Source organism: Centruroides vittatus, unplaced genomic scaffold (genome assembly GCF_030686945.1).
Source record: "Centruroides vittatus isolate TY-2023 unplaced genomic scaffold, ASM3068694v2 contig_377, whole genome shotgun sequence".
Lineage (NCBI taxonomy): Eukaryota > Metazoa > Arthropoda > Arachnida > Scorpiones > Buthidae > Centruroides > Centruroides vittatus.
The window spans coordinates 234577-261209 of NW_027122198.1; the positions used below are offsets into that span (position 1 = coordinate 234577).

A 26633-nucleotide genomic window follows, 5' to 3' on the forward strand; every position below is an offset into this window, starting at 1 on the left:
TTGGATTTTGTCAGCATGCCTACGTGACCTTGCTGCTAATTTTGCAAAAGCAAAGAGTGACCCACTCATTTTTCTGCTCAGTGTGGCAGTGTTTCTCATTGTATAATTATTACCCTGTGCATCTAGCCAAACAATGGATGTATTCAAAATCTCAGCATGCAGCCAGCACCTCTGTTTAAAATCTCAGATAACTTCTGGTTGCTGCCAGCATCTTTTTTGGTACTTGATACCAGAGCCGTAACTAGGCAGGTGCAACAGGTGCACCCGCACATGGCCCACTTGAAAGGGGGGGCCCAAACTGCTGTTCACAAGAAATTATATTTTTAAATTTTAAATTTTTCCACCTTTCTACAGCACGGTTTGGCGATTACATTTTGCCTTACTTAGATCCTAGATGTCTGCTCACCAGTGTTCCCAACCGTGGCAACTTTTAGAGGGACGTAGTGACGTTGCGGCAACCGCAGACAAATCAGCCAAAAGTAGCGACTTTTGAAATTTTTTCATTTATTTTTTGAGAAATTTAAATTTATGTTTATAGTTTTCAAATTTACAAATTTTTCTCTATTGCGCTCTCTGGCAACGACTAATATTATTACGATATACAAAACCGTATTTTTAGATTTTTCTACAGTGTGCAGAGCTAGAAATCTGTAAAGGTAACATTTTGTAACAAAAGTAAATTTGCCCGGGGATTTTTTTTAATTGCTAAATTGATGTAATTAATGAATTTGCTGAAATGAAAGCCAGAAAAGTTCAATTAAAATAAATCTTATTAAAAATCTATTCTAATGTATTTGTTTTATTATTTTCCCAAATCAAATAAATTAAGGGGCCTAAATTCAAATTCTTGCACAGGGCACAGGAATGGCTAGTTACGGCTCTGCTTGATACAAACAAGATGGCAGCCACCATGAGGCTCGTAAGAGTTCCATTTTGCATTGACAATTACAAATTTAAGTTATTTGTTGATGAATAAACCCTGAATAAATTAATATTCGTTTAATACATTAATAGAATATTTTAATATACTAGTATATTTATGTAAGACATCATGTAATTTTTTTTGTTGTTAAAATGTAATCTTAGGATTGATTTAATTATTTAAAACTCCTACAGAAATTTAAATCTTCATTTTTCATTAAGCTGTTCTCATTAAATAAGTTCAAAAATAAATTTGATGTAACATGGAAGTCCACATCATTTGCCATTTTTATTGTTTTTCTCTCCCAAAATTTCCAGCAGTCAGCATTTCTGTTCTCTAGAAAATGCCAGCAGTTGCATCACTTCCGACAGCATCTCACTGGATTGATGCTGGAATTTTGAATATGCCCAATTACATTGCTTTCCTTTCCTTTTAGTTCCATCATGGAAAATGCCATGTTAAATGTTCATTTATTTTTTACATTAGTCTTTTATATTCAATTGTATTAATAACTTATTGTTTTAGTATTAAACACTATATTTATTCTCTATAAAATGTGTTTTGGTATGTAGTTTGGAGTGTCTAGAATGACTTAATTGGATTTACATTGATTCATATGAAGATAATTGCTTTGGTTTTCATCAATTTTGGATTTTGCCAATTGTTTTGGGACGGCTTATCAACGAAAACTGAGACATTACTGTATATATTTAATAATTTCTGTGCTGACAGTGATATTTTGTTATATAGTCAATCAGAATAAAAGTATAACTTTCACTTTATTAAATTTCTCAGCACTTTAAGTTGTATCTATTTTGGCTCTCAAATAGTAGCTGTATTTATTCAAGGATTTCCAATAACTTAGGGAACAATGTAAAATTAATAAACACTAGAAACTATGGTAGCTAAGTAATAGAATTAGTTCATATTTGTTCAATGCAAATACAATTAATAGTATTTATTATGAATGTATAATGCTTATTAATCTCAAATAACAATTTATGTAGGATATTAAAAATTCTTTCCTGAAATAAAAACTTACAAAAATAATTGTTTTTTGAAATGAGTTTTGCATTTGTTACTCCAATAATATTAAGTACTGTAATATCTAAGTGCTTGAAAAAAATAAATACAGCATTTCCTCACTTAATGTCATTGATAGGTCCCTAGAAACTGTGACATTAAACACAATGACATAACAAAAGTAATTTCACCATAGGCTAATTGATATAAAGATATAATTTGGTTATTATTATTCTGATTGAATAGTGTTTGTTACTCCAGCATTTAATTCCTACCTCATAAAAAAATTTTACTGTTCATAAAGAAAATTCAATAATAATAATTGTAAATGATTACAAATGTTTTGTATCTTACTTGATAACAATATAACAAATTGATGTTAATTGAGGACTTGCTGTGTTTGACTTATTATTTGTACTATTTTATATGCAATAAAATACTAGCAAACAGATGATGATAATTTTTCATTTCAATAAAAAATTAAAAAAACTCATGATTGTAGTTCTAACTTTTAGATCTGAATATTATAATTTCAATAATATAAGCTATAAAACAAAATTCAAAACTTACAGTGGACAAATCAAAAATTAGTACAAATTTTTTCATAAGTAACTGAAACAAAACAGCCATTATAGTCAATAATGTAAAAATTTGGCATGATAAGCACAACTAATTCATTCATTCATTAATTAATTCATTAAAAATTATTTGATTAACAGAAATGTTAGAATCATGGGACAGAGAAAGTTTTATTTTAAAATCAATTAGAAATTAAAGTAATATTTTAGTGAGAAATTTAAAATATTTTAGTAAAATTTGTGAGAAGGAAGTAAAACTTCCTTTGGAAGAGATGGTATCACACATCTCCGGCAAATATCTGTCCATTTGCGTCAGGAACATATCCTCTCAGATGTTACAAATACTACAACACAATCGGAGGGAGAAGCAACATAGAAGAGGACAGCCATAAGAAGATTCCCACATGGCTGAAGCAGTCAAGCACTGAAATCCTGTCTCATTACTATACAGCCCTCCTCCGTCTCCATATTAGAAAGACTTCTCCATATATTACATTATTTGGATTGCATCAACCAGAGGCAATTTTTTTTGTAGATCATTGTGAACTCTCTCCATGTTTAGAGGTGTACATAGTTAGGCATCTAGATAGCAATAGATTATTCTTTTATGTATTTCTTTATTCTATCCATTAAACTTTTGTTAGTTATTTGTTAACCTGTCTGTTCACTTGGTTAAATATAGACAATCAAACCACTTGTGATTGAAACTTACCTGCGACTCCCTCCCCACTTGCATTTAAGACCCACTTATATTTTAAAGCCAACCACCAACAAAGTGAGCGGGTCCTAATGTCCTGACGACTAGAAGGTCAAATGTCGGACAATGTAATTGTCCGACATTTGACATTCAGACAACTCATTCTTTTAAATGCTATCTATGCTGCATCTAGTATCAAAGAATAAAACAGTGATATAATTCAAACACTTTTAGCCTAATTTATAGACCATTATCAAAAGTTCTAATTCAATATTACAGAACTGACAACAGTCTTTAATCTACATCTATGGCATTTAAATTTAAATTATATCACTATTTTAGATGTTTATTCTTTAAACTCATTCTTTGTACTGTGATACCCCTACAAATGCTTTTTGTATGCCAAATTTGCACTTTCATATATTTTCAATTGAGAAAACAAAAATTTTAAGCTATCATCACCTTCTTCAGGCTTTGGTTTTGGTAAGATCAAAATCATTCATGAAAATTGATTTTTATTGTTTGTTTTCTATTTAATTTATCGATTTAATATTTTAAATAATTTTTCATGCATTCTAACATTCACTGTAAAAAACTAAAACTTAACATTAATAAGAAGTTTTATAATTTTTCAGTGAATGGTTATCTCTTTAATCCAAAAGAATTCACCTCAGTAGACTATCTTACAGCAATTCAGGTTAAGAAACTCCTTTATTGTATGTTCACATATGCAGTTCAGGCTAGTGAACATATAATAAAGGAGTTTCTTAACCTGAATTGCTGTAAGATAGTCTACTGAGGTGAATTCTTTCGGATTAAAGAGACAACCATTCACTGAACGAACAACACAGCTACCATTAGAAAATTTATAATTTTTCTTTTCAGCTCTCTGGAAACAGAACTTAATTCATAACATGCAACACTAATATTTAACTTTTGGACACATTTTTAGGAATAAATTATATTTGAAAGTCAAGGACTACCTGTATTATTTAAGAATAGATGTATATAATTATTTAATAGATACATATATATATATGTGTGTGTATATATATGGTATACTTACTTGAGCATAAAATATCCAGCTTCCCAAGATTCATTGCTATCAGCAGTATTTTTGTGAAACCTATACATAAGAAAACCTTGATAGTGAGGTCCGGCGGGAGTTGAAAACACAAGACTGTTATGTCCAATGTAATTTTCCCAATGAACTAACGCATAATGGTATAATTGCACTGTCATTATCTGTAATCCAAATTCACATATTTTTAAACAATTAATAAATAAATTGAAATTATTCTATAATAAAAATTTTAAGTACCTACCCCACAATTTAAGTTCTGTGCTATAAATTTCTTTAGATATATCTTATGTGCAGTTGCATCTACAAAAACACAGGGTAACTTTGGTTGTTTTGTCCTTCTTATTGCTACTTCTAGATGTGAAATAATACTCCTAAAAGAATATTGGACAATTATAATATGTTCATAGATAAAAATGATAAACTCATAAACATCTATTTAATATTGCGAGACTCTGCATTATGTAATTTATTTACATAACTAAATCACAACATAATGTCTTGACAATAAAACTTTGTCAAATAACTGTCAACTTTCATACCTGGGAGTAAATCATCTGTTAAGTTTGCAGTAGTGAAAGTGACACTTTCTCATAACCTCCCAACCTACTGTCTCAATTTCATCAGTTCAATACAGCAAGTAAATGCAGGTTTAGGCAGTCGTTGCCAGTTCCTCAACTGAACCACTCATTTTCCCTGTGCCTCAAATTTCAGATACATTTGGATACATTGTTTTATTATATGTTCTGATATATCATTCTATCATATAGTCAGCTACATCGTTTAATTATCTTTACGGGTACATCATCCTTCACACCTATGGCCATATTGTACACCCAGAATAAGAACTGTCATCTAGAACTTTCTTCCTTTCAACCCAACTGGCATGCATCAGATCTTCATCCTCTACAAAGTATTTATCCCTGCATGAATCTCGTGAACTCTCTCTTGCAACCACTAGATAGTCTAGATCAGTGATTCTCAACCTTCTTAGTTCCGCAACACCCCAAATAGTAAATATAAATAAAATTAATATTTCGTGACCCCCACCCAAGGAATAATAACAGTAAGCCTTACTATTACTAATTAAATTTCGACTGTGATTATAAAATGTAAATTTTTTTAAAGTATTATATAATCACATTGTACTAATTTTATACATTAAGAAAATACTGACAGTATAAAAAATGTAATACAATTATTCCTATTACTTTATGTCACTGCATTTATAGTGATGGGCAAAAACATAAATTGTAAATTGCTTATGTATGTACAGGCATGTATGATGTGAACATACGCGAGCAATTTACAAGTTCCAACTTGATGTGTACGTGCTCTTTGTAATTTGATCTCCTTCTATAATACTTGCTGTGAGAGCATGTTTGAACATGCATATGGATGCATTTGAATGTGTCGTGCTGTCACTAGTATAAAAGAGGTGCTGGTGATTGCACCACTTCAGTTAAGTTCCGAATGTGAAGCGTGCATTTGGTGCTTTTATTTTACTGTGCGGTCAACTGTGAAACTGAATTGGTATTTTTAAATTTCTAATGCAAAATAGATAAATTTGTAAAAAAAAACAAAGTGAGCCATCTACATCCAGTGAATCAGTTGGTAAAAAGACAAGGTTGTACAATGACAGTTATTTAAATTAAGGTTTCACCTCATTGGATGGAAAGCCACAGTGCGTTGTTTGCTCTCAAGTTCTCTCCAACAAAAGCATGAAGCAATCAAAATTAGTTCAACACTTGGAAACTAAACATCCAACTCATAAAAACAAACCCTTGGAATTTTTCGAAAGAAAATTACATACCTTGAGAAATCAACAAACTTCTATTTGTAAGTTTAGCCATAGTGATAAAAGTGTACTTGAAGCATCTTATCTCATAGCAATAAGAATAGCTAAGGTGTCCAAACCCCATACAATTGCCGAAAAACCTCATATTGTTGTTGGCTTACCTAGCTGATGTATTTTCGCATTTAAACCAGTTGAATGTGAATTTACAAGGATGTGATAAAAACATTTTATTAATGTCAGACAAAGTTCATGAGTTCATTAAGAAAGTTGATATCTGGATTATTTGCCTTCAGAGCAAAAATTTGGATATGTTCCCACTCACTTCGGATTATATTGAGAAAAATTTGAATGAACCACAGTTTTATTACTATTATTCACCACAGTTTGGATTGAATGAAGATTAGTGTTGCAACAAATAGTATATTCAGCCTCAGGCCGAATAATCAGCCAGGAGCGTGGCCAAATAGCCAAATATTCAGCCAAACAATTCAGCTTGATTAACACATGTACAAAAATTGGCATGCAAACTGCATTATGGCAAGAACCCTGCTCTCTACTGGCCTACTGTCACTACACTTCGCCAATCGCGTTAGTTTTTGATAGTTGTAGCAGACAGACAAGAGCGTCATGGCAGTATATGATAAATGATGATATCAAATATGGATAACAATGAAATGACCTACACGTGTAAATAACGTAAAAAGAACAGAGAAGGACCATGAAGTAAAAATGTAAAAATAAATATAAAATTGAGTTGATAACATAATTGAACAAGTTGAGGCAGCTTATTGGCACGAAATTCACGGCTGTCAATGCCAAATAATTGTTCTCGTAGACTTCGGAAAGCTAAATGCTTGTAATGAAAGTCATTTAGTGTGCACAGGTGAAAGCCTGGGGCCATTCGGGCTACCAAGCTGTCTCGAATATGTGAAATCATAACTGTGACTTATACTGACGTCCTATCTGTCTCTTTTCTTCATTATCACCAGGCTATGAGTCATGTAATTATAAAATGGAAAATCTACCATAGAAAAGTGACAAATCGAAAGTATTATGAGCGCACATTATGATGTATGCATAGGCATAAGTGGACTAGAGTGATAGAGGAAAGAGAAAGGGAAGAGCAAAGACGAGCTCTTAAAAAGAAGGATAGGCAGGGTCAGACCCTCAAATGTGCGACAATTCTCGAATGAATAGGTGTGTACATGTGCTGATCTTTGTAATTATAAATTGTGAATACATGTGACTAATATTATTTTGTTTTTTATTTTGTGCAGGTTATAAGTTATAAATAAATATAAACAAACAACACTAACCCGGTAACATTAAATCTAAATATCAAAATGATTAATTTACTGTGTTTTTGTTATTTCTTACTCCTGTTTTTAGGTATTCAGTATTCGGCCGAATAGTAACTGAATATTCGTTGCATCACTAATGAAGAAGCATTTGCGTGAGCGAAAAACTCAGTTGACAGAGTATCTCGGAAGATAAAAATGATTTCTCAAAGAGATGGGAACTGAATGTTTAGTGAAAATGTTGTTGCCGCTGCTAAATTACCAGTTGAGATTCACGACCAGCTCATCAAAATGCTACAACTGCAATTTACATCTGAAGATTTAAATATGTTTTGGCTTGCTCATTGACATGAATATGGAAATTTAGTCACAGAAGCATTGAAAATATTAATCCCTTTCGCCACATCTTATCTCTGTGAAAAGGGTTTTTCATCTATGGTTGTGTCAAAAACTAAATACAGGAATCGTCTTTTATCACTCGAAAACAATTTGCTTTTGTGTGTTTCTAACGTAGGTTTACGTATGGAGAAAATTTTAAACGAAAAACAAATGCAACCATCACATTAATTTCTTTCCTTTACATGTGTACTTATTTCAAGTAAAATGTTTATATGTTTATAATAAATGATTTTTTCTCATAAAATGATTTCATTACTGTTTTGCGACCCCCTGGGGGTTGCAACCCCCAGGTTGAGAAATGCTGGTCTAGATAGATAGCCTAAATTGATACAACCCTATATATATATATATATATACACACACCGTATTTTACAGACTATAAGACACACTTTTTTCTTCAAAAAATTGCCTCCAAAATTCAGGTGCGTCTTATAGTCCGTAAAATACAGTATATTGTATATTGTGGTCTATCATGTATCATCTTTGCATTAAAATTAAACGGTCATTTGGTTGTTAACTTTGTTGTCTGAATACTTTACTTCAGTCAGGCTGTCTCTCCATCTCCATCCAGATGCCAATCACTCACGCATGTGGCCGCTCGCTTGACCTACTTTTTAACCTAAACTAAATTGCCATTGCAGCTCCTGCGTCAACCGTGACACAGTGATATCAGTCCTGACAAAGCATCAAAGAGGTCTCGACTCTCTGGTCACAATATTAATAATTTTCAAATACAGATCATAACTAGATATTCAAATCATAATGTGAAAAAAATTTATCAGTACTTTTAGCTCTTACATTTTATCATGAATAAAACTGGGTAATTCAAAACTGGAAAAGACAACTCCATGAGTATAAATGTAAGAAAAGAAACTTAAAAGCAGTTATAGGAGTCAAGATATTAACTCGGATTAAGCAATCTTTGGGATTTTCAATCCTATCTCCATTTATTTGAATGTTGTTGATCTGAAGAGGCAAGTGAAAATTGCAGAAAGGAATCAATTTGAATAAATATCTTGATTCCTTTAACCATTTTCAAATTTTTTATATTACAAATTGGGTAATGTTTTCATTATTTCATATATAATGTATAATCAACATGCATAAAGAGTAAAATTATCTTGTTTGTGTTCCAGAAGTAATAATGAAAATTAACACCTGATTTGTAACAGATTATTTTCAATTTTATTTTTAAGAAAATGAAGTCTGTTAAAAAAACGAATTACCATTTATTCACTTTCAATAAATAAATATATGCTTGCTTACTGAAGAATCAATAACGTAAAATAAATAACCATTCAAACTTCAGCACAAATTCTTTAATATTAAGAATGTTTTCAAACACATTAAGCGTCCATCATCAGTTACTTTCTTTAAATCGAATGTGAAATTCGAACAAATATTACATAAATTAAATTTTAAATAATCGCCAATAAATGCGAAGAATACAAAAATTAACAATAGGCTTAAAGTAAACAAAATAAAATTATCTAGGATTATCGTAATTTTACAATTACGTCAATACGTTACAAAATAAAATAAATAAAACAGGAAACAAAAACTAACAATAGGCTTAAAATAAACAAAGATAATCCAGGATTATCCTAATTTTACAATTACGCCAACCCATCGCAAAAAGACTTCCAAAGCGGTGGAAAGCCCATCAGCATCCCCATAGTTGATGCAATGTGTGCTCTTCTGCACCCTGTGGATTTCCAATTTTTCCAAAAATTTTATTGCATGCTTCAATCTAGTAGACTTGATGATAGAGGCTTGGTCCCAAAAGACCGTGATGCCCTGTTGCTTGGCATAATTGGCAAGGACTGTACTATCAACTGCTTTGCTCACAGACTGCTTATGTTCATTAATCCTCTTTTTTAAATTCCTCAACGTTGCCCCTATATATACTAATTTAGAGTCAAACCTATGGTCCCTTAGCGGTATTGAGAGGATTAATGAACATAAGCAGTCGGCGAGCAAAGCAGTTAATAGTACAGTCTGTCAGCTATTCAAAATATTGATCTACTGTATATATTACAATTTTTAAATGTAAGTGAAAATATGAATGTGGGAAGATGCATGAAAAATATTAATACTATCAATTCCTTCATAATTATATTTTAGAATTTTTAGATAGTAGAATCTTTTGCTGTCTTAACAACCTGTATTCAAGAACATTTTCTACCATCTTATTAACAGTTAGAATAAACATCTTAATGTTATAAAAATCTTGATAAAATTGCAACTCTGAATAGTGGTTGGAACCTTATCAGAGCTGTATACCTTGCCCATGGGTGTAAAAAGGTCAAAAGAATCAATAGTCTACGTGTCACCCTTTGTGATAGCCTCTCTGAAATCAACCTATCTGGTTGTCAAACACAATAGGCCTAATAGAGAATGCAGCATGACTCCAGTAATGCCCCAGAAGTAGTGGGTGCAATGGCATTTCTCATTTACCCTATTTTTGAGTCTTCAAAATTCCAGAAAGGCTAGTTTCAGGAAGCTAACTCTTGCAATGGGCCATGTGTAGGTCAATGATTCCTTTGACTTTTTTATTCCCATGGACAAGGTCCGATAATAGAAATTGAGGTTGTACCTTTGGAGAGAGAGGAAGTTGTTTTGCCTAGCTCTTCAGTTTTTCTAATTTTTGTAGGTATTAGCCTTAAATTTAGGCTTAGTTACCTGTTGTCTATAGAGTCCGAGTGCAAGTTACTCGTGCGCTGCCCTGGCGGCAAATATTTACATAACACATAGGAGTTCACTAAAGAGTGCATATGAGTTATATCTGCGACATTTTGAAAACCGTACCTAGTTCAGTAAATAGCTTATTGTTTTTAATTTAGCTTTTAGTTTTAGTTTAGCATACTCAAAATTAAACGCCCTTACGCGTGTAAAGATTTTTAAAAAAATTGTTGATTTCGAGACAAATGAGATATTTGTAAAATATTTAGAGTTTAAAAGTTCTAAACTTTATTTAAAAGAAAATAGCATATATTATACACAAATCCAATTAGCTTTATATGTAACAAATATTCAATTTTCTTATTTATTTATCTATAATAATGATGTACTGTACAAAATGTAATACTTAAAGTGGAAAAAAATGAGATGTTCATTTATTCACTATTAGAGAAGATGCAAATATTCTACTTTAATTATTATTTACCTGCAATTGTAAATAGTATTAAGTTTCAGTGCTTTCACAATAAAAAAATTTCACTCATTTATAATTGGTGGCTGCAGATTTACTAATACTGCACAAACAAACATTATTTTATCTACATATGGAAGAAGTGAAATGGGTAATCTACAGTTCAATATTTCAAAAATTTTAATTCTACCAATGGTTCTCTCAACGTGAATTCTTACACGAGCAATTTTGTATGTTTCGTCCATTTCATTAGCACTAAACTGATTTTGATTTGGTTTTGAAAAAGGAGGCATAATTAAAATAGAATTTTTATTTTCGACACCCAATTTAATTTGAGGAAACCCTCTATCAGCTATAACAATATCTCCCTCCTCCGGTTTTTGTAGAATATCACAATCATTTGTTATAAACGAATCTGTACTTCTTCCTCCATACCCACTAGAAAGAAAAGTTATGTCCTGATGGGGCAATTCCAATTAAATATTTTACAGTATAAGCAGATTTATAGTAAGAATAAAACTGAATTTGATGTTGAACTGATGATGGCTTCTCAGTTTTAATTTCTATACAATCGATGATTACTCTTGTTTCAGGATAATTTTCTTTAAATGATTGAGGTAATGTAGCCTTAATAGATAATTTTGTTGGCCAAATAATCCAATCTTCTGTTGCAACAAAAATAATTTCTAAAATTTGTAAAAACTATGTTTTAATGGTGGTTCTATGAATTCCAAACAATGCACCTAATGCTGAATAGCACAAACCCAACTTTAACGTCATTAGAAAAATTAGTAACTTATTTTCCCAAGACAATTCATAAATTCTAACAGGACTGTTTGGAAGCATGTCTAAAAGTAAATTGAAAATATCAAATCCTACTGATATTAGATCTTTTAAAAATTGATCATCATGAAAATTTGCTACACCACTAAAATGACATGACCTATGATTTTCTCCACATTCTTTTGAAATGATTTTAATATGGGAAACTTGAGTTTCAGAAACATTGTTACTAGTCATGCAAATAAAAAATTTTTAAGTCTCCAAACCATTAGTTTGTAACCTCTGTTTGAGTTCCAAAATCACGTTTTTGTTTAGAGTCTAAAAAATTGTTTTCAATTGCTACATCAAAGGTGTCTTCCTGCTTCTTCAAATAAAATATTCCTTCTGTTCATTAGGTGTTTATATCTCTTCATTGACTGTTCGTGTCGACAATTTCTTCATTGCTTCTTTTTTCAGGATAGATTGTTGGATTATAATTTGGACATCTTGGATCTTCACTTTTTTCCCCATCTATAAAATGCATACTGCATATCCGTGCTGATTTAGAGGGTAGCCACTGTGATCGTTTTTACTAAATTTACAAGGATATTTTTATAAAATTATTTTCTTATCTTTCCTGCAAACTCACAGAGGGCAATTGAGGTTGCAAGACCGTCAAATGGGGTAATGCAAATAAGTTAAACTTTAATCTGGACAAAACCAAGGGAATTGTGCAGAGAACACATCTCTGCACCAGGAAAAGCAAATCTCTATAGGGGTGTTCCTTGTGTGATGTTTCACAACACTTCCATAAAGATTGTGGAGCAGCTTACTTTGCTTGGTGTGGTCCTCGACCATATGCTTTCGTGGAAGTCTCACATTCAACATATCACCAATAGGATTAATCTAATTTTTAACAACCTTCTGCATTCACTCAACAGTTGGGGGCTATGAAGTGATTAACTCCATCTATGACTGTGTGTTCATCCCTGTTATCTGTAATAGTTCAGCTATTTGGAGTGAAGCTGCAAGCTACTCTCATAACCACAAGTGGCTGAGGACTGCCCAATGCCATGCACTGATTCGTCTGACTCACAGTTACAGGACAGCCTTGAATGCAGCTCTGCCAGTTATTGCTGGGAAACCTCCAATTCTACAGCAAATCTACTACACCATGGGTAGGTTCTGTGTTTCAAGAAGAAGAAGTGCAACTCTTCTATGTGTCTCATTTGATGCCTTGCGCATTGAGCTTTAGTAATCTCCCCATCCTGCAGTTAAAAGCGATCTCGGCCTGGTCAACAAGCCCACTGACATAGAGACCTTCACAGATGGCTCAAAGACTTCACAAGGTATGGCTGGTGAATTGTCATCTTTTCCTTAGGCATGGAGACACATCATGGTACTTTCAGCCTTCATCCAGAGTGCTCGGTGTTCAAGGCAAAAATCTTTGCTGTCCTTATGGTTGTACAGTATTGCAATAATGAGTATAAGGAGAAACTCATCAACATCAGCACAGATAGTGCTGCCACTGTGCAGATCCTACAAGATAAGGACACCACTGACCCTATTGCTAGGGACATTCTTTTCTGCCACTTCCCTGTCTTCTAACACCTTCCATATCAAATGGATCAGGAGTCATCAGGGCACTCCAGGCAACAAGAGGGCAGATTTCCTTGCCTGCACCACTACAGAGAATTGTAAGGGTGTCTGTGTCTTTGCCTACTGTCAGCTTCCCTCCTCCAGTATTAAGCAGTTGCTATGAAACAGCAAGGTTGAATGCTGGCAAAATAACTGAAATTCCTTGTCAGAGACATATTACTAGCCAACTCCTCCCGAATGTCAGCAATTGTCTGAAATGGAATTGGATTCACCCACATCACCACCTTACTCAATTCCTAAGTGAGCATGAATGTTTTAACACCTATTTACACAGATTTCATAATAGTAACATGGACTGTTGTCCTGTGATGCGATAATCATGATGGTTGTCCTGTGTGCGATAATCATGATGTACCAATAACTCATTCACTGTCCTATGTTTGAGGATGCCTGTCATCCCCTTCACCAGCTGATTGTTGATAGTGAGGCTGAATGACCTTGGAAGTTGGAACTTTTAATGTCCAAAAGAAACAACTTTCATTTTCTTCAAGAACTGATAAGACTCTAGGGGCCGTCCATAAATTACGTAAGGGCGATTTTAGCCATTCTGGACTCCCACCCAACCCTGTGTAAGAAACCGTAATGTTTTCTTTGATTCCCCTCCCCATCTTACGTAATATTTAGGCATAATTTTATAGAAAGATTTTAACAAAAATTAATTTTTTTAATGAAACCCTAAAAACGTTAGGTCCAAAATATATAATTACTAGCAGGTAGACCCAGCGTTGCTCGGGCAAAAGTAACGATAGAGAAGATTAAGATTATTACGTTATAGTCACAAAAGAAAAAAAGTAATTTCATCAACAAACTAAGTATTTCTAAAGACAGGTCGAATTTGAAAATCAAATGTTCTAATATTGTTTGATTTTCACGACGTGTTCTGATTATACTGTTTGATTTTCATCAAAATGTTCTAAAGAAAGGTGGAGAAAAATCAAACTAATCTGTTTAAATTTAAAAATTGAATATGTTCTAACATATTACTCTTTTTCTTTTTTATTTATTTTTTCTCCAGCGCCTGTAAATCTTGCACGTTGCTTTCTCTTGTTCTCCATTGTTACTTAACACTTTGGTACTTAAATTTGGTACCCTGTGTACCAAATTTCAACTTTCAACTCCTAACCGTCTTAGCAAAAATTAAGATTATTACGTTATAGTCAACCTTATCCATTTTCACAGAATGCAAGAATTGGGTCTCCCCTGTTTCCAGACTAATTACAGAATTTTTAGATAGGTCTAAAAATATGTTCGATTTCCCGCAAAAACAAAAAAACTGCATCTGCGTCATGCGCATCGCTTTCTCTTAACACTTCCATTGTTGATGGAAGTGTTAAGACTTAATCCTGTCCCTCCCCCCGTGGAGAGAAATTTCGAAAAATCCCTTCTTAGCGTGCGTTCTCATGACGTACCCTAACTGTGTGCCAAATTTCAACTTTCAACCCAACCGTTTGGGCTGTGCGCTGATTATTATTATTATTATGTTGGATTAAGTGAGATATACTCAGTTAACACCGGTGGCTGTGTACTATGCCAGACCAAAGTCAAGGCATAGTAACCAAAACAGAAATTAAAGAAATGTATCAGTGTGTGTGTCTGTATTCAAGAATTTTCTCACAATATGACATGTATTCAATATAGTGGCCTTCTGTAGTGTGATGTATGTGTTTCTATTCAATCTGTAATGTGCCCAGGCTTTTGTGTAGTGTGTGTGGTATGACACCTGTAGAGGAGAGAACAACAGATACAATAAGCACCCTATCCATCCTCCACAGATGCCTTATTTCCTGGGCGAGTTCTGTATACTTGCTAATTTTTTCAGTGCATGCGTTTTGTATATTGTGAGTGTTTGGAATGGATATGTCTATAATGTATGTGATTTTATTGTGTTTGTCAATGAGTGTGATGTCTGGTCTGTTGTGGTAAATTGTTTTATCTGTGATTATGGCTCTGTCGTAGTACATTTTGTGCATGTTGTTTTCCAATACTGTCTGTGGAATGTATTTGAAGTATGGTTCGTGGATGTCTACTAATTTGTGTTTCTTTGCAAGCTCTTGGTGTATTATATTTGCTACTTGATTATGTCTGTGTAAATAAGCTGTCTGTGCCAAGAGCTTGCAACCAGAGGTGATGTGTTGTATAGTTTCTGGCATGATGTGACATTTTCTGCATGTGTCATTTGTGAGTGTTGCATCTTTAAGTATGTGTTTTCTGCAGTTTTTAGTATTTATGACCTGATCCTGTATGGCAATCATGAATCCTTCCGTCTCCCCAAAGAGGCATCCCCGAGCTAACCAGCTGTTTGACGCAGTTTTGTCAACAAAATCCTGGGCCAGATCATAAGGATGCCTGCCATGGAGTGCCTTTTGAGCCCACGATTGCTTAATGGTGTCTATGCTTTTTATATGTTGTGTTGTGTCCATATGATGTGAGTGTAAGTTTAACAATGTGTTATTTGAGTCTGCTAGAGTTACTGCTTTATGTAATTATGATGTTTCTTGTTTCTTGTAGAAAAACTCTTGCAGTGACTGTATTTGTTTGTAGTGAAGGTTAACTATGTCAATCAGGCCACGTCCGCCATCTTTACGTGGAAGGGTTAATCTTTCTGTGGCGGATTTAGGATGATGATATTTATGCTTAGTAAGTGTAGTTCTTGTTTTCCTTTGGAGTTGCTCGAGATCTGTGTGAGTCCAATGTATAACTCCAAAAGAATATGTGAGTACTGGAATGACATACGTGTTTATTGCTTTGACTGTGTGTTTTGCATTTAACTGTGTTCTGAGAATAGCATTTAACCTACTTTGGTATTCTTTAATTAATCTTTGCTTTATTTGTGTATGTTCTGTTAGTTTGGCTGGTTGGAATCCTAAATACTTGTAGAACTCGCCCTCTTCCATGGATTCAATGACATCTTTATTTCCAAGTGCAAAATCTTCTTTCTTCAGGATTCCTTTTTCTATGTGAAGTGTTTTGCATTTATCTAGGCCAAATTCCATTTGTATGTCCTTGGTATATGAATGTGTGATTTGTAGGAGTTGATGAAGTTGTTTTTGTGTGGATGCATAAAGTTTTATGTCATCCATGTACTGTACATGAGATGTGACAGTGTATAGTGTGTTGTTTTTTCATGCCTGATATTGTAACCATATTGTGTGTTGTTTAACATGTTGGATAATGGGTTCAAGGCTAGGCAGAACCAGAGAGGACTCAAGGAATCTCTCTTGAAAAATTCCTCGCCTAATAAAAATTTGATTTGTTTGTATGGAAGTGTTATGAACCCTGAGATGTAGTGTTGTTCTCCAGTGCTGCATAGTGTTTTGGAAGAATGCAATGAGTGATGGATGTATTTTGTACGTATGTGGAATATGAAGCAGCCAACTGTGTGGAACACTGTCAAATGTTTTTCTGTAGTCTATCTATGCCATGTTTATGTTTGTGTTGTTTGTGTGCTTGCCGTAGAATGACTGAATCTATGAGTAACTGTTCTTTGCATCCCCTGTGATTTCTACGGCAACCTTTTTGTTGTTCCATAAGAATGTCGTGTTCTTCAACATGTTTGTATATTTTGTTTGCGATACAGGATGTCAATAATTTGTAGAGTGTTGGAAGACATGTAATTGGTCTGTATTGTGTGGGGTCTGTGGTATTGTTGTTTTTAGGTTTCATGTAGGTGATGCCCTGAGTAAGAAAATTTGGCATGTCTTGTAAATTGATGATGTGTGTTAGGTGTTTAGCTAGTTCCTGGTGCAGTGATGTAAACTTTTTGTACCAGAAATTGTGAATGTTGTCTACACCAGGTGTCTTCCAGTTGTGTGCTCTGTTAACAGTGTATTGGAAATCATGTATGTTTATTTCAGCACAAGGCATAGTTGGTATGTTGTGCAAGTTTCTGTTGTTCTCCTCGATCCAGCCTGCATCAGCATTGTGCGTGATAGCACTGGACCAAAGAGAAGACCAATATGTTGCGAGTTCTTCTTCTGTTGGTGTGCCACTGTGCTGTGTATCAGTGTTTGCTTTGTTATTAATTTGTCTGTAAAGAGTTTTTCATTGTTTGTAAATAATTTATTTTGTTGTTTTCGTAGTGTACATGTTTTGTATCGTTTGATCAAGTCTACGTGCTTTGGCAGCAAGTTTTTGTTTTAGTGTATCAATGTATTCTGTAATGTGTATGTTGTGATGTTCATGTTGTGATGTTCTTGTTTTGTGTGTGTTTTTATTTTCTTGAAAATGTTTTTGAGCTGTTTCCTTAATTTGGGTGTTGTTATTATTGTTATTGTTATTATTATTATTATCAACTCATCTCGATTATATATATATAGATTAATCAGTTAATTAATATGTACTCGCACTATTATTTATAAAAGACTATGTGAACAAATTTAAAAATATAAAAATTTAATATATTCAAATCTTCAAAATTCATCATCTGCTTCTTCCATGGATAACCATGCAGACATTAATATCAACACAGATGGGTCAAAAGCACCCTTCTTGTTGGCTCAAGAATCTGTATCTTAATAACAAACAACTTTCCACCGGGTGTATAAAATAAAATGTTACTCACAAAAAACCCGTAACCAGTGCGTAACATACAATATCAGTCACTACAAACGTTTTCAAAACCCCTCCTGGGTTCTTCTTCCAGTTAAAAAATTGACTGGAATGATTTTTGAAGATAAAAAAAAGGAACCAAATCATGTACCGAACAGCATCAAATGTGGAAATTTTTACGTGTGGCCGAATGTTATTTTAAAAAATATCGATGTCACAAGGCTTGCTGGGAAACAAACCGTCAAATCTTTAACACAAGTTCAAATGCTATTTTTGAAATATCGATGTCACAAGGTATGATGGGAAGAAAATCGTCATATCCCTAACATAAGATCGAATGTTATTTTAAAATATCGATGCCACAGGGCATCCCGGGAAACAAGTCGTACACTCTTTCCCAGTTCCTCCACAAACCATCCTTTACGTAAAGGATAATGTTAAAGCTCCATATGCATCAGGGCCTGCCAAGCCAAGGAAAGCGTTAGCTCGTCCCTAGAATTGATGGATGAGGAAGTACTATAAGCCTTAAAAATATCCATCTGCTCCAACCATTTGATATGGTCTACGTGTATTGTGGTGACAATCAATCTAGCTTTCGATAAGTCCACTGTAATATCAGGATCAGATGTGTAGGTTGATAATGAGGTGGAGCATTTATTGTGTTGTATGTCGTGTAAATGCTCCTTCAATCTGACCCCTAACACATGCTTCATTGATCCCATGTATCCTAAGCCCCTATCAAAACGGTTATCCCTAAGCAGAACAGCATACACTCCCGGAAAGTCTCTCCATATTAGATTTATCTTTCCCATTACGCAGCATGTCAAACAGGGATGGGCATCTTCTGTATGCATGGGTACAACAACATTATACAAAAAATTTCACAACAGATCTTTCGAATGAAGGCCCCTTGTTCCGTGAATGATATTTCACAAAATGGCGGCCAAACCATGGAGAAACAGAGGATCCCTGTTACTTACAATCCTGTATTGAGATCGATATATAATAAGATCGCACAGCAACGGGATGTCTCCCTTGCATACAGAAGATGCAATAAAATAGCATATATCCAACACCATATTAAAAATCTTGTAAATAAGATAACTTTTGTGTTTGTTCGTGGCCATACTAACATACTAAGGAATGAAAAAGCCGACTTTGAGGCTAAGTCGGCTGCAAAGGACACTGACTTGGACTACACTCACATCCCTCTGTCACACAGCAGCCTTAAAAATTATATTTATGATAACGCTATGCAAAAGTGGAATCAATAATAGTTGAGCAGTAAAACTGGTAGAATAAGAAAACTTTATTTTCCTACTGTTGAATGCAGGTTCTCATCACCACTTAGAGATTTAACGTTTGCTACTGTTCAACTACTTATTGAGCATGTATAACTGGGCAGAAACTGCCTCTTACTTTTGCTCTCCAGAAAACCTAGACACCGTCCACCATATGATCTATTATTGTCCAATTTACGATCAAGATAGACTTATTCTGAAATTAGAAATCTTTACGTTTGGTTTTATGTGGCCATATCCAGTGGCGTAGCTACAGTTCTCTGGGCCCGGTGCGGAACCAGATTTGTGGGGCCCCAAAAAAACTTTTCGGCAGGGGTGTTCTTTTTCCGTAATGGTAATCAAGAACGTCCAAATGAAAACAAGTAATTTTTTCTGTAAATTTCGACTTTTGAGTTTATTTATTCCGTTAAAAACATTGCATTTAGACGTTCAATTTCTTTCGTTTGATGAATGATGTGTTAGGTATTTTTTTGTTTTGTTTATGTAAATGGACTAAAATATTTTTGTGTAGTGGTTTATATAGTGTATAACTAGATTACAGTTGAGTTGCTGATTTTTCTGTGTAATAGGGGCTCCAGCTTGAGCATCTAAATGCCAAATTTTGCTTTGTTCTGATTGCCGCGAAAAATTTTTTGGGTCTTTTTTCTTGTGATTTTGGGGCCTCATGGGCCTATCGCTTTCCAGGGGCCTGGTGTGGACCACACCTACCGCAACCCCCTAGCTACGCCACTGGCCATATCCACTCGATAAGCTTGTTCAGAAGCCACTGTTTGATGCTTTTACCAATTATGTTCAAAAAATATGGAAGATAAGATTATTTATAATTTCTAAAATCTAGTTTTACATTTTAGTTTTCACTAAAAACCGAATACTAATTTTATGTTTACTTTGTATCATGTATTTCAGTTTATGTATACTTAGTGCTATACACTCATAGGAGCGGGGCACTTATTAAAAAAGAGAGAGAGAGAGAGAGAGAGAGAGAGAGAAACAACTACACGGTTTTTCTCCCATGATAAAAAAATGTGTCTGCTAGTGTTATTATTCTATCACGTCACACTTGATGGTGTTAGTACAACAAGCGTTCTTAATAGAAACTGCCAAATTAAAGCCAAATTCAAAACTCCACCACTCAACATCAAAAAATAAAAATAAGAATATTATGTAAGATGAGATCTATTACCCTCCTACCCCTGAGTAAGAAATCGTAAGAAATCCTTGACCTCCACCCACCCCAAAATACCTTATGTAATTTATGGACGGCCCCCTACTGGTATCATCTAGGTATATTATGTTTGTATTACCATCCATCTCCTAATATGTATCATGTTTTTGATTGTGTTGACCAGTGTTTTCTGTCTTGTAAATATGCGATCTTGTTTATTACTTTGCTTATTTTTACATTTTTTGTTTTTATTTTTGTATTTTATTACTTTTTATATGAATTATCTGCTTTTATTTGTGTCAGTGTGTATCTTCAATGTATATTTTGTACAGCATTCTTGATCATGCCTAGAAGTGTCAGGATCTAATAAAGATTATTTGCATGTCTATCAGCTCCGATAATGTCCTTACCACTTCATTCAGAACTGTATTTGTATCAAACTTTTACTCTTATACAAATCAATTTGTTAGACAATGTTCTTGCAACAACTTTCATTTTAACTTGTTAAATAAGCAAAGTACTCGAGTTTATATTATGAGAAATAAATAAAATTTATTTGCCTAGTCAGTAAATTCAATGCAAAAACATTGTCTAAAGCAAATTTAACTTTTTTTAAAAATAAAAATTTAAATATTACCTTGTTAAGTTATGATTTCCAGTGTATATTTGATAAACTCTCTTCCTGTCAGTACAGACAATTAAGAACTCCTGGTAATTAATACCTACCTGTTAAAAAATAGATCATATGTAAGTTAGTCAATTAATAATTTGTAAATAAGAAATATAAAAAACATATACCACAATATACAGTACTAATAACATCAAAAGCTTCAATGTCAATTATAAATAGTAAAGAGTCAAAATTGATCCTTAAAAAAACTATTCATATTCTACAGTTATTTTTAATACTATCTTATCTTACAATCCTTATTTTAAAGACTTATTCTAGAAAGTTACTAAAAACAAAACTGAAGAAAAATTCAAATTAATATACATTTAAATCAAATTTTTATTCTTAATATAAAATCTTCATTGTAAATACAAAAACTCACATATATGTAATCAATCTCCGAAAATACAAAAGAGGCTTCTTTATGCAATCGTTCTTCTCTGTTTCCACGTCTCAGAAAATACAAGTATTTATCTGATAAAACAATAAATATAATTTCGGGCATACCTTCTAAGTATCCGGTAAATGCGGGAAACATCTAAAAAAATCATCTCCAATTAAATTTGACAAAATTAAAATTATAAAACATTAAAGACTTGTAATATTACCTTGTAAAATTTTTCTTCTACTAATTCAAAAATCTCCAATGATAAATATAACAACATATTCTCACTGAGCCTAAAAACAAATTGTTTAGTTTCATCAAATGAGCTTCATAATATTTCATCTAATTCAAATTACATTTCAATACAGAAATATCAAAAACAGTTCTATATTATTAAAAACCACAGTTAAAATAATAATGATATTAAAGAAAAATGACATCAACAAAATATAATCAATTTAAAAAAAAAAAATCACTCTTTATTTAAATTAAAACAATTACAATTAAACAATTAATTATAATATTCAAATTTGATTGCCCAAATAATATATAATTAATAAGAAGAAAAAACTTTTTTTTATTCTTACCTCTATAATTCTTATTTTATCAAAACATTTGTATATTAATAAACTGATGTTTATATTACTTTCCTGGCTGTTATATATAACAAAGACATAGTATGGCAATCAGTCAAAAAATGACCCCCCAATATTTAAAAATTTTTGACTCTAACGCCCTTGAAAGGTTAAGAAATGTAAAAAAAATTCAGAGATTTTTCCTGTATGTATAAATGTTGATGTGTGTGTGTGTGTGCATGCATGTGCACAAACGCACATGCAGAGAATGATTCTGTTCACCTCTTTTGAAGCTTAATTCCTGTGCTTCTTGTGGAAAATTTCTGAAATTTTTCAGGGAGGTTTGTGTATTAGGAGATTGATGATATTAAATTTTGCTGGTTAAAGGTCAAGGGGTGGGAGATAAAGGGAGTCATATCATATCTCTACTAGGATCTGACTTAGTGAAAATTTTATTCATTATTAGAATTTAAAATTTTTTATGAAACCCATCCCTACCACCAAAATTAAGTTTTTGCCATTTTATAATAATTAAAAATATAAAAAGTTCTTGTTAATAAAATATCATAACAGATGGCGCTACCAAATGTCGCCGGAAAAGTTAAACAATCTGCTGCCGGACTTTTTTAGTGGACTAACAAAATAGCTACAAACTGTTAATAAATAATACTCAAAATATAAAGCCTAGAACAAACAACATTTTTCATCCAAAGAAAATTTCATATAAAAATATTGTTTTGGCTCAACGTAAAGTCCATGTCTTTTAATAATGTAATAAATACTCTAATTAGTTGAGTTACAAGATTAAATGATAGATAAATGAAATGGAATGAGACTCTAGTTTCATTAGAAGACTAAGACTTTATTATAAAACTCAGGGTCATACTATTTTGTGCCATAGTCTTGTTCTCTTTTTTTGGTGAAGATATGGTTTACACTGGGTTTATGTTTGGAATCTTATTGGTCTATGTATAAATCTATTTTTATTTTATACTTTTATGCTAAATTTAAAATAAAAAATTCTTAAAAATTATTATTACAATCCATGTCATTACAAAGAATTTAAAAACTACTTTCTTGGAGAAACTGATAAAAAAGAAACTTACATTTAGTCCAATTATTTTTGAGCTTCGTAGACTCATCATAGAAAACAAAAACATTCCAAATTTCATCCAATACAAAAACATTATTATATAGAACGTGCTCAGCAAAATATTAAATAATAATCTAACACCTTTACAAAATAATCTAACACTTTTACAAAAACATTAGAGCAAACAAACTCTGATATCAAACAGAACACCTTCCAGTCTGATTATGAAAAACAAATTTGGGACTTAAAAGATTTGGGAAAATTGTGAGGATAGAAAGAAGAATGAAACAAGACGGATTCTGTTTGGAATTAAATAAGTTTAAATAAAAGTATTTTTTAAATAAAAAAAAACAATCCAGAAGGGGTGCTTGATTTCATGTCAGAGATTGTCTGCTTTAATGTTTTCAAATTAGATAAAGATTAAAATGCTTTTAAGTCAACAGAATTTGAAATTTTGTATTTTTTTGGTTGCCCATTAATAATGTGCCTAAAAAGTTCAAAAAGTACCAGAGCTAAGTATAAGACTTATCTCTTATTAGTTTCTCCAATAAACTGGTTTTTAAAGACTTGAATATCGTGTAAACTTATAGAACTTAGAATGTCACTTATGAAATTTTAAGTTTTGATAAATATTGAAAAATTCTGATGATGATGATGATAACACTAACAAAACATTTTATATTATATTTTAAATGTTTGTATTTAAATAATAATTGATATTTTTAATTATAAATAATCTTTAAAATTATGTATTTTGTAATTTAACTAATAAAAACTACATAAATTATTATTCTTACCTCAATGAGTCATCACTTTTTTCAATTACATTTAGTAGTTTTTCATGGTCAGATTCATCACTATGCAATGTACAGCTTGATATGTTATCCTCTGTAGAATCACTGTCATCATCCTGAACTTTGGCCATATCAAATGAAATATTACATTCTGTTTTTTCATTTTTATAATACGAACTAGAAGAATCCTCATTATCACAGTACTTATTTAAATCATAGATAGATACTTCATCATCAGTCAATACAGTATCTTTATCTGGTGATTTAAGCACAGCAGTTTGTTTTTGCAAACAGTCAACATTTGGTGAAGGATCTTCTTGACCTTCTGGCTCTTTACGTTCTGCCCACCAGTTATTATCTTGATTAAACTCTTTTTCTTCTGTGTCCGGAATGGAAAATTTAAAGTCTAAACCAGGTTGAAATGTATTTACATTAAATAATAAACTGTCTGAAACATCACAGTTGGGTGTAGACTTATCATCTATTGACAATCCAGAATCTGTACTTATATTGCTGACACAATTATAGTTTTTTATTTGATTATCCGACATTAATTGTAATGTATTCGTATTTTCTGTTTCGTCATTATCAGTCACACATTTTTCAAAAGCGACACTTTTATTGTCATCCATTTTAGCTGCTACTTTGCACCGGCGCACTATTCTTGTATGAATAACTTCCAAATCTTTTGATTTAGAATTATCTGCTGCATCTAGATTAATTATGTGTGAAATTCTTTTCTGCTCTTCATCCAGTTTCCTCATACAATCCATGCAATCACACTTATTTATTTGCTTTGATTCTTCAAAGCAGACTGGTTTCTCTTCACTACCTATCACTTCAATACTATTTTCAACATCAACTACACCAGAATCTGCTTCTTGAAGGCTTTTTTAGAGAAGTTGAATTGGAAATAGTAACCTAAAACAAACAATTATATATTTTTAATATATTTTTAACTAATATACTACTAAATATATATACAAGAGCTACAGTTCATCATTTTTTATCTTTGCTAAATTAGTATTTTTATTATCTGGAAAATACCAGTGACAATGTAATGCCAATGTTTCTTCCCAACCCTAAAAAAGAGTTAACTCATTCCCCTGGAATAACAAATATTTAAAAAATATGCATTATTTTTGGGGAAGTTACATGCTACAATTATGAAAAAGTAGTTACTAAAAATAAAATTACCGTATTTTACGGACTATAAGACGCACTTTTTTCTTCGAAAAATTGCTTCCAAAATTCAGGTGCGTCTTATAGTCCACAGCGTCTTATAGGTATTTTTTTTTTTTAATTGCTTAAAAATTAAGGTGCGTCTTATAGTCCGTAAAATACAGTAATTCAATGTGTTCCTACTTTTTCATAAATAGACGTTACTAAATAACTACATAGTCACCACTGAACTTAGACCAGGTTGCAGTTAACATGCCATCCAATAAATAGGTTTTAAAAAAAGTAGCTTAGATTCATTGCATGAATGTTTTACATAATTTAAAACAAATATGCAGTAATTAATCTTTATTTTTGCTAAATATCAACTTGATATCTTGCAACTATAACAAAATTGAGCCAGTCAAACTTGAGTCACAGGTATCAAAAAATTTAGACTGTTGATCATCCATGTCAATGAACATAGACCAGCCAATAATTTGCATTTAAATAATGTTACAATTGCAGTATTTCTGAAACAACTGATTATTTTAGCCTCACTTTAGCCTGCAGTAAAATCTTGTGAATGATATAAGGTGCTTTTTTAGTTTTATTTACGAACCTTTGCATTTTGTCTACATTGACAAGCAGAAAAGCTGTTTCAGAAGATTTAAGGAATGCTATCATTGCTAAGCAAAGTCATAGCATGTCTGAGAGAGCTATTAGGAAAGAGATAATGCTAAGCAAGACAACAGTGCACAATATTATTGTTTATTACACTAACCATGGTCATGTTATACCTAACAGAGCTGCTGGACATCAGCAAAAAACTTCAAAAGTTGATGATAGGAGTTTTAAAAGAATCATAAAAAACAACCTCCATGCCACATATATTGAATGTAACTATAATATGGAATGATATAACAGAAAAGAATGTATCTGTTTTGACAACATACAAGAGACTGCAAGAAATGCATTTCCAGTTCTATGCAGCACATGAAAAACCTTTGCTAACCCAGATCAAAAGAAGAAATGGATACAGTGACCCAAAGAACATCTTTCCTGGTCTCAACAAAAATGGCATGAAATTCTGTGGTCTGATAAATCAAACTTTGAATTATCAGCAACAGACAAAAGCAAATGTGTCATTCGATCTGCCAGTTGAGCTAATGAGCCATCATTGTTATACCGCTCAGTGAAGTTTTTTGCCAGCTTTATGGTTTGGGGATGTATGAGCACAAGTGGTATGGGTCAGTTGACATTTGTTGATGGAACACTTGCTTCAGAGCGATACATTAACATTCCTACAACAGTATTTACTTCCATTCATAGCAAAGCTATATCCAAACAGAACCTGCATTTTCCAGCAAGATGAGGCCACATGTTATACAAGCAGAAAAACAAAACAGTTGCTTGCAGAAAAAAACATAGATGTTCTTCCTTGGCCATTCAACAGCCCAGATCTTTTACCAATTGAGAATGTATGGAACATTATGAAGAGACATCCGCGAAAAACACGCTCTCAGACAGTTGAAGGACTAAAAGCTTCCATCTTAACTATCTGGAATTCCATAAC

The 26633-nt window shown here is 32.6% G+C and overlaps 1 protein-coding gene across 1 annotated transcript in view; it reads right to left on the bottom strand.

The window, feature by feature from the left end:
* The window catches only part of prd1 (pruning defect 1), a 109883-nt gene that overhangs the window by 11539 nt on the left and 71711 nt on the right, over nucleotides 1-26633 (bottom strand). Inside the window, 7 exon segments of the mRNA XM_067270775.1 lie at nucleotides 4287-4465; nucleotides 4546-4675; nucleotides 21020-21108; nucleotides 21435-21590; nucleotides 21661-21730; nucleotides 23903-24765; nucleotides 24767-24820. Coding sequence (XP_067126876.1) covers nucleotides 4287-4465; nucleotides 4546-4675; nucleotides 21020-21108; nucleotides 21435-21590; nucleotides 21661-21730; nucleotides 23903-24765; nucleotides 24767-24820 — 1541 coding nt within the window.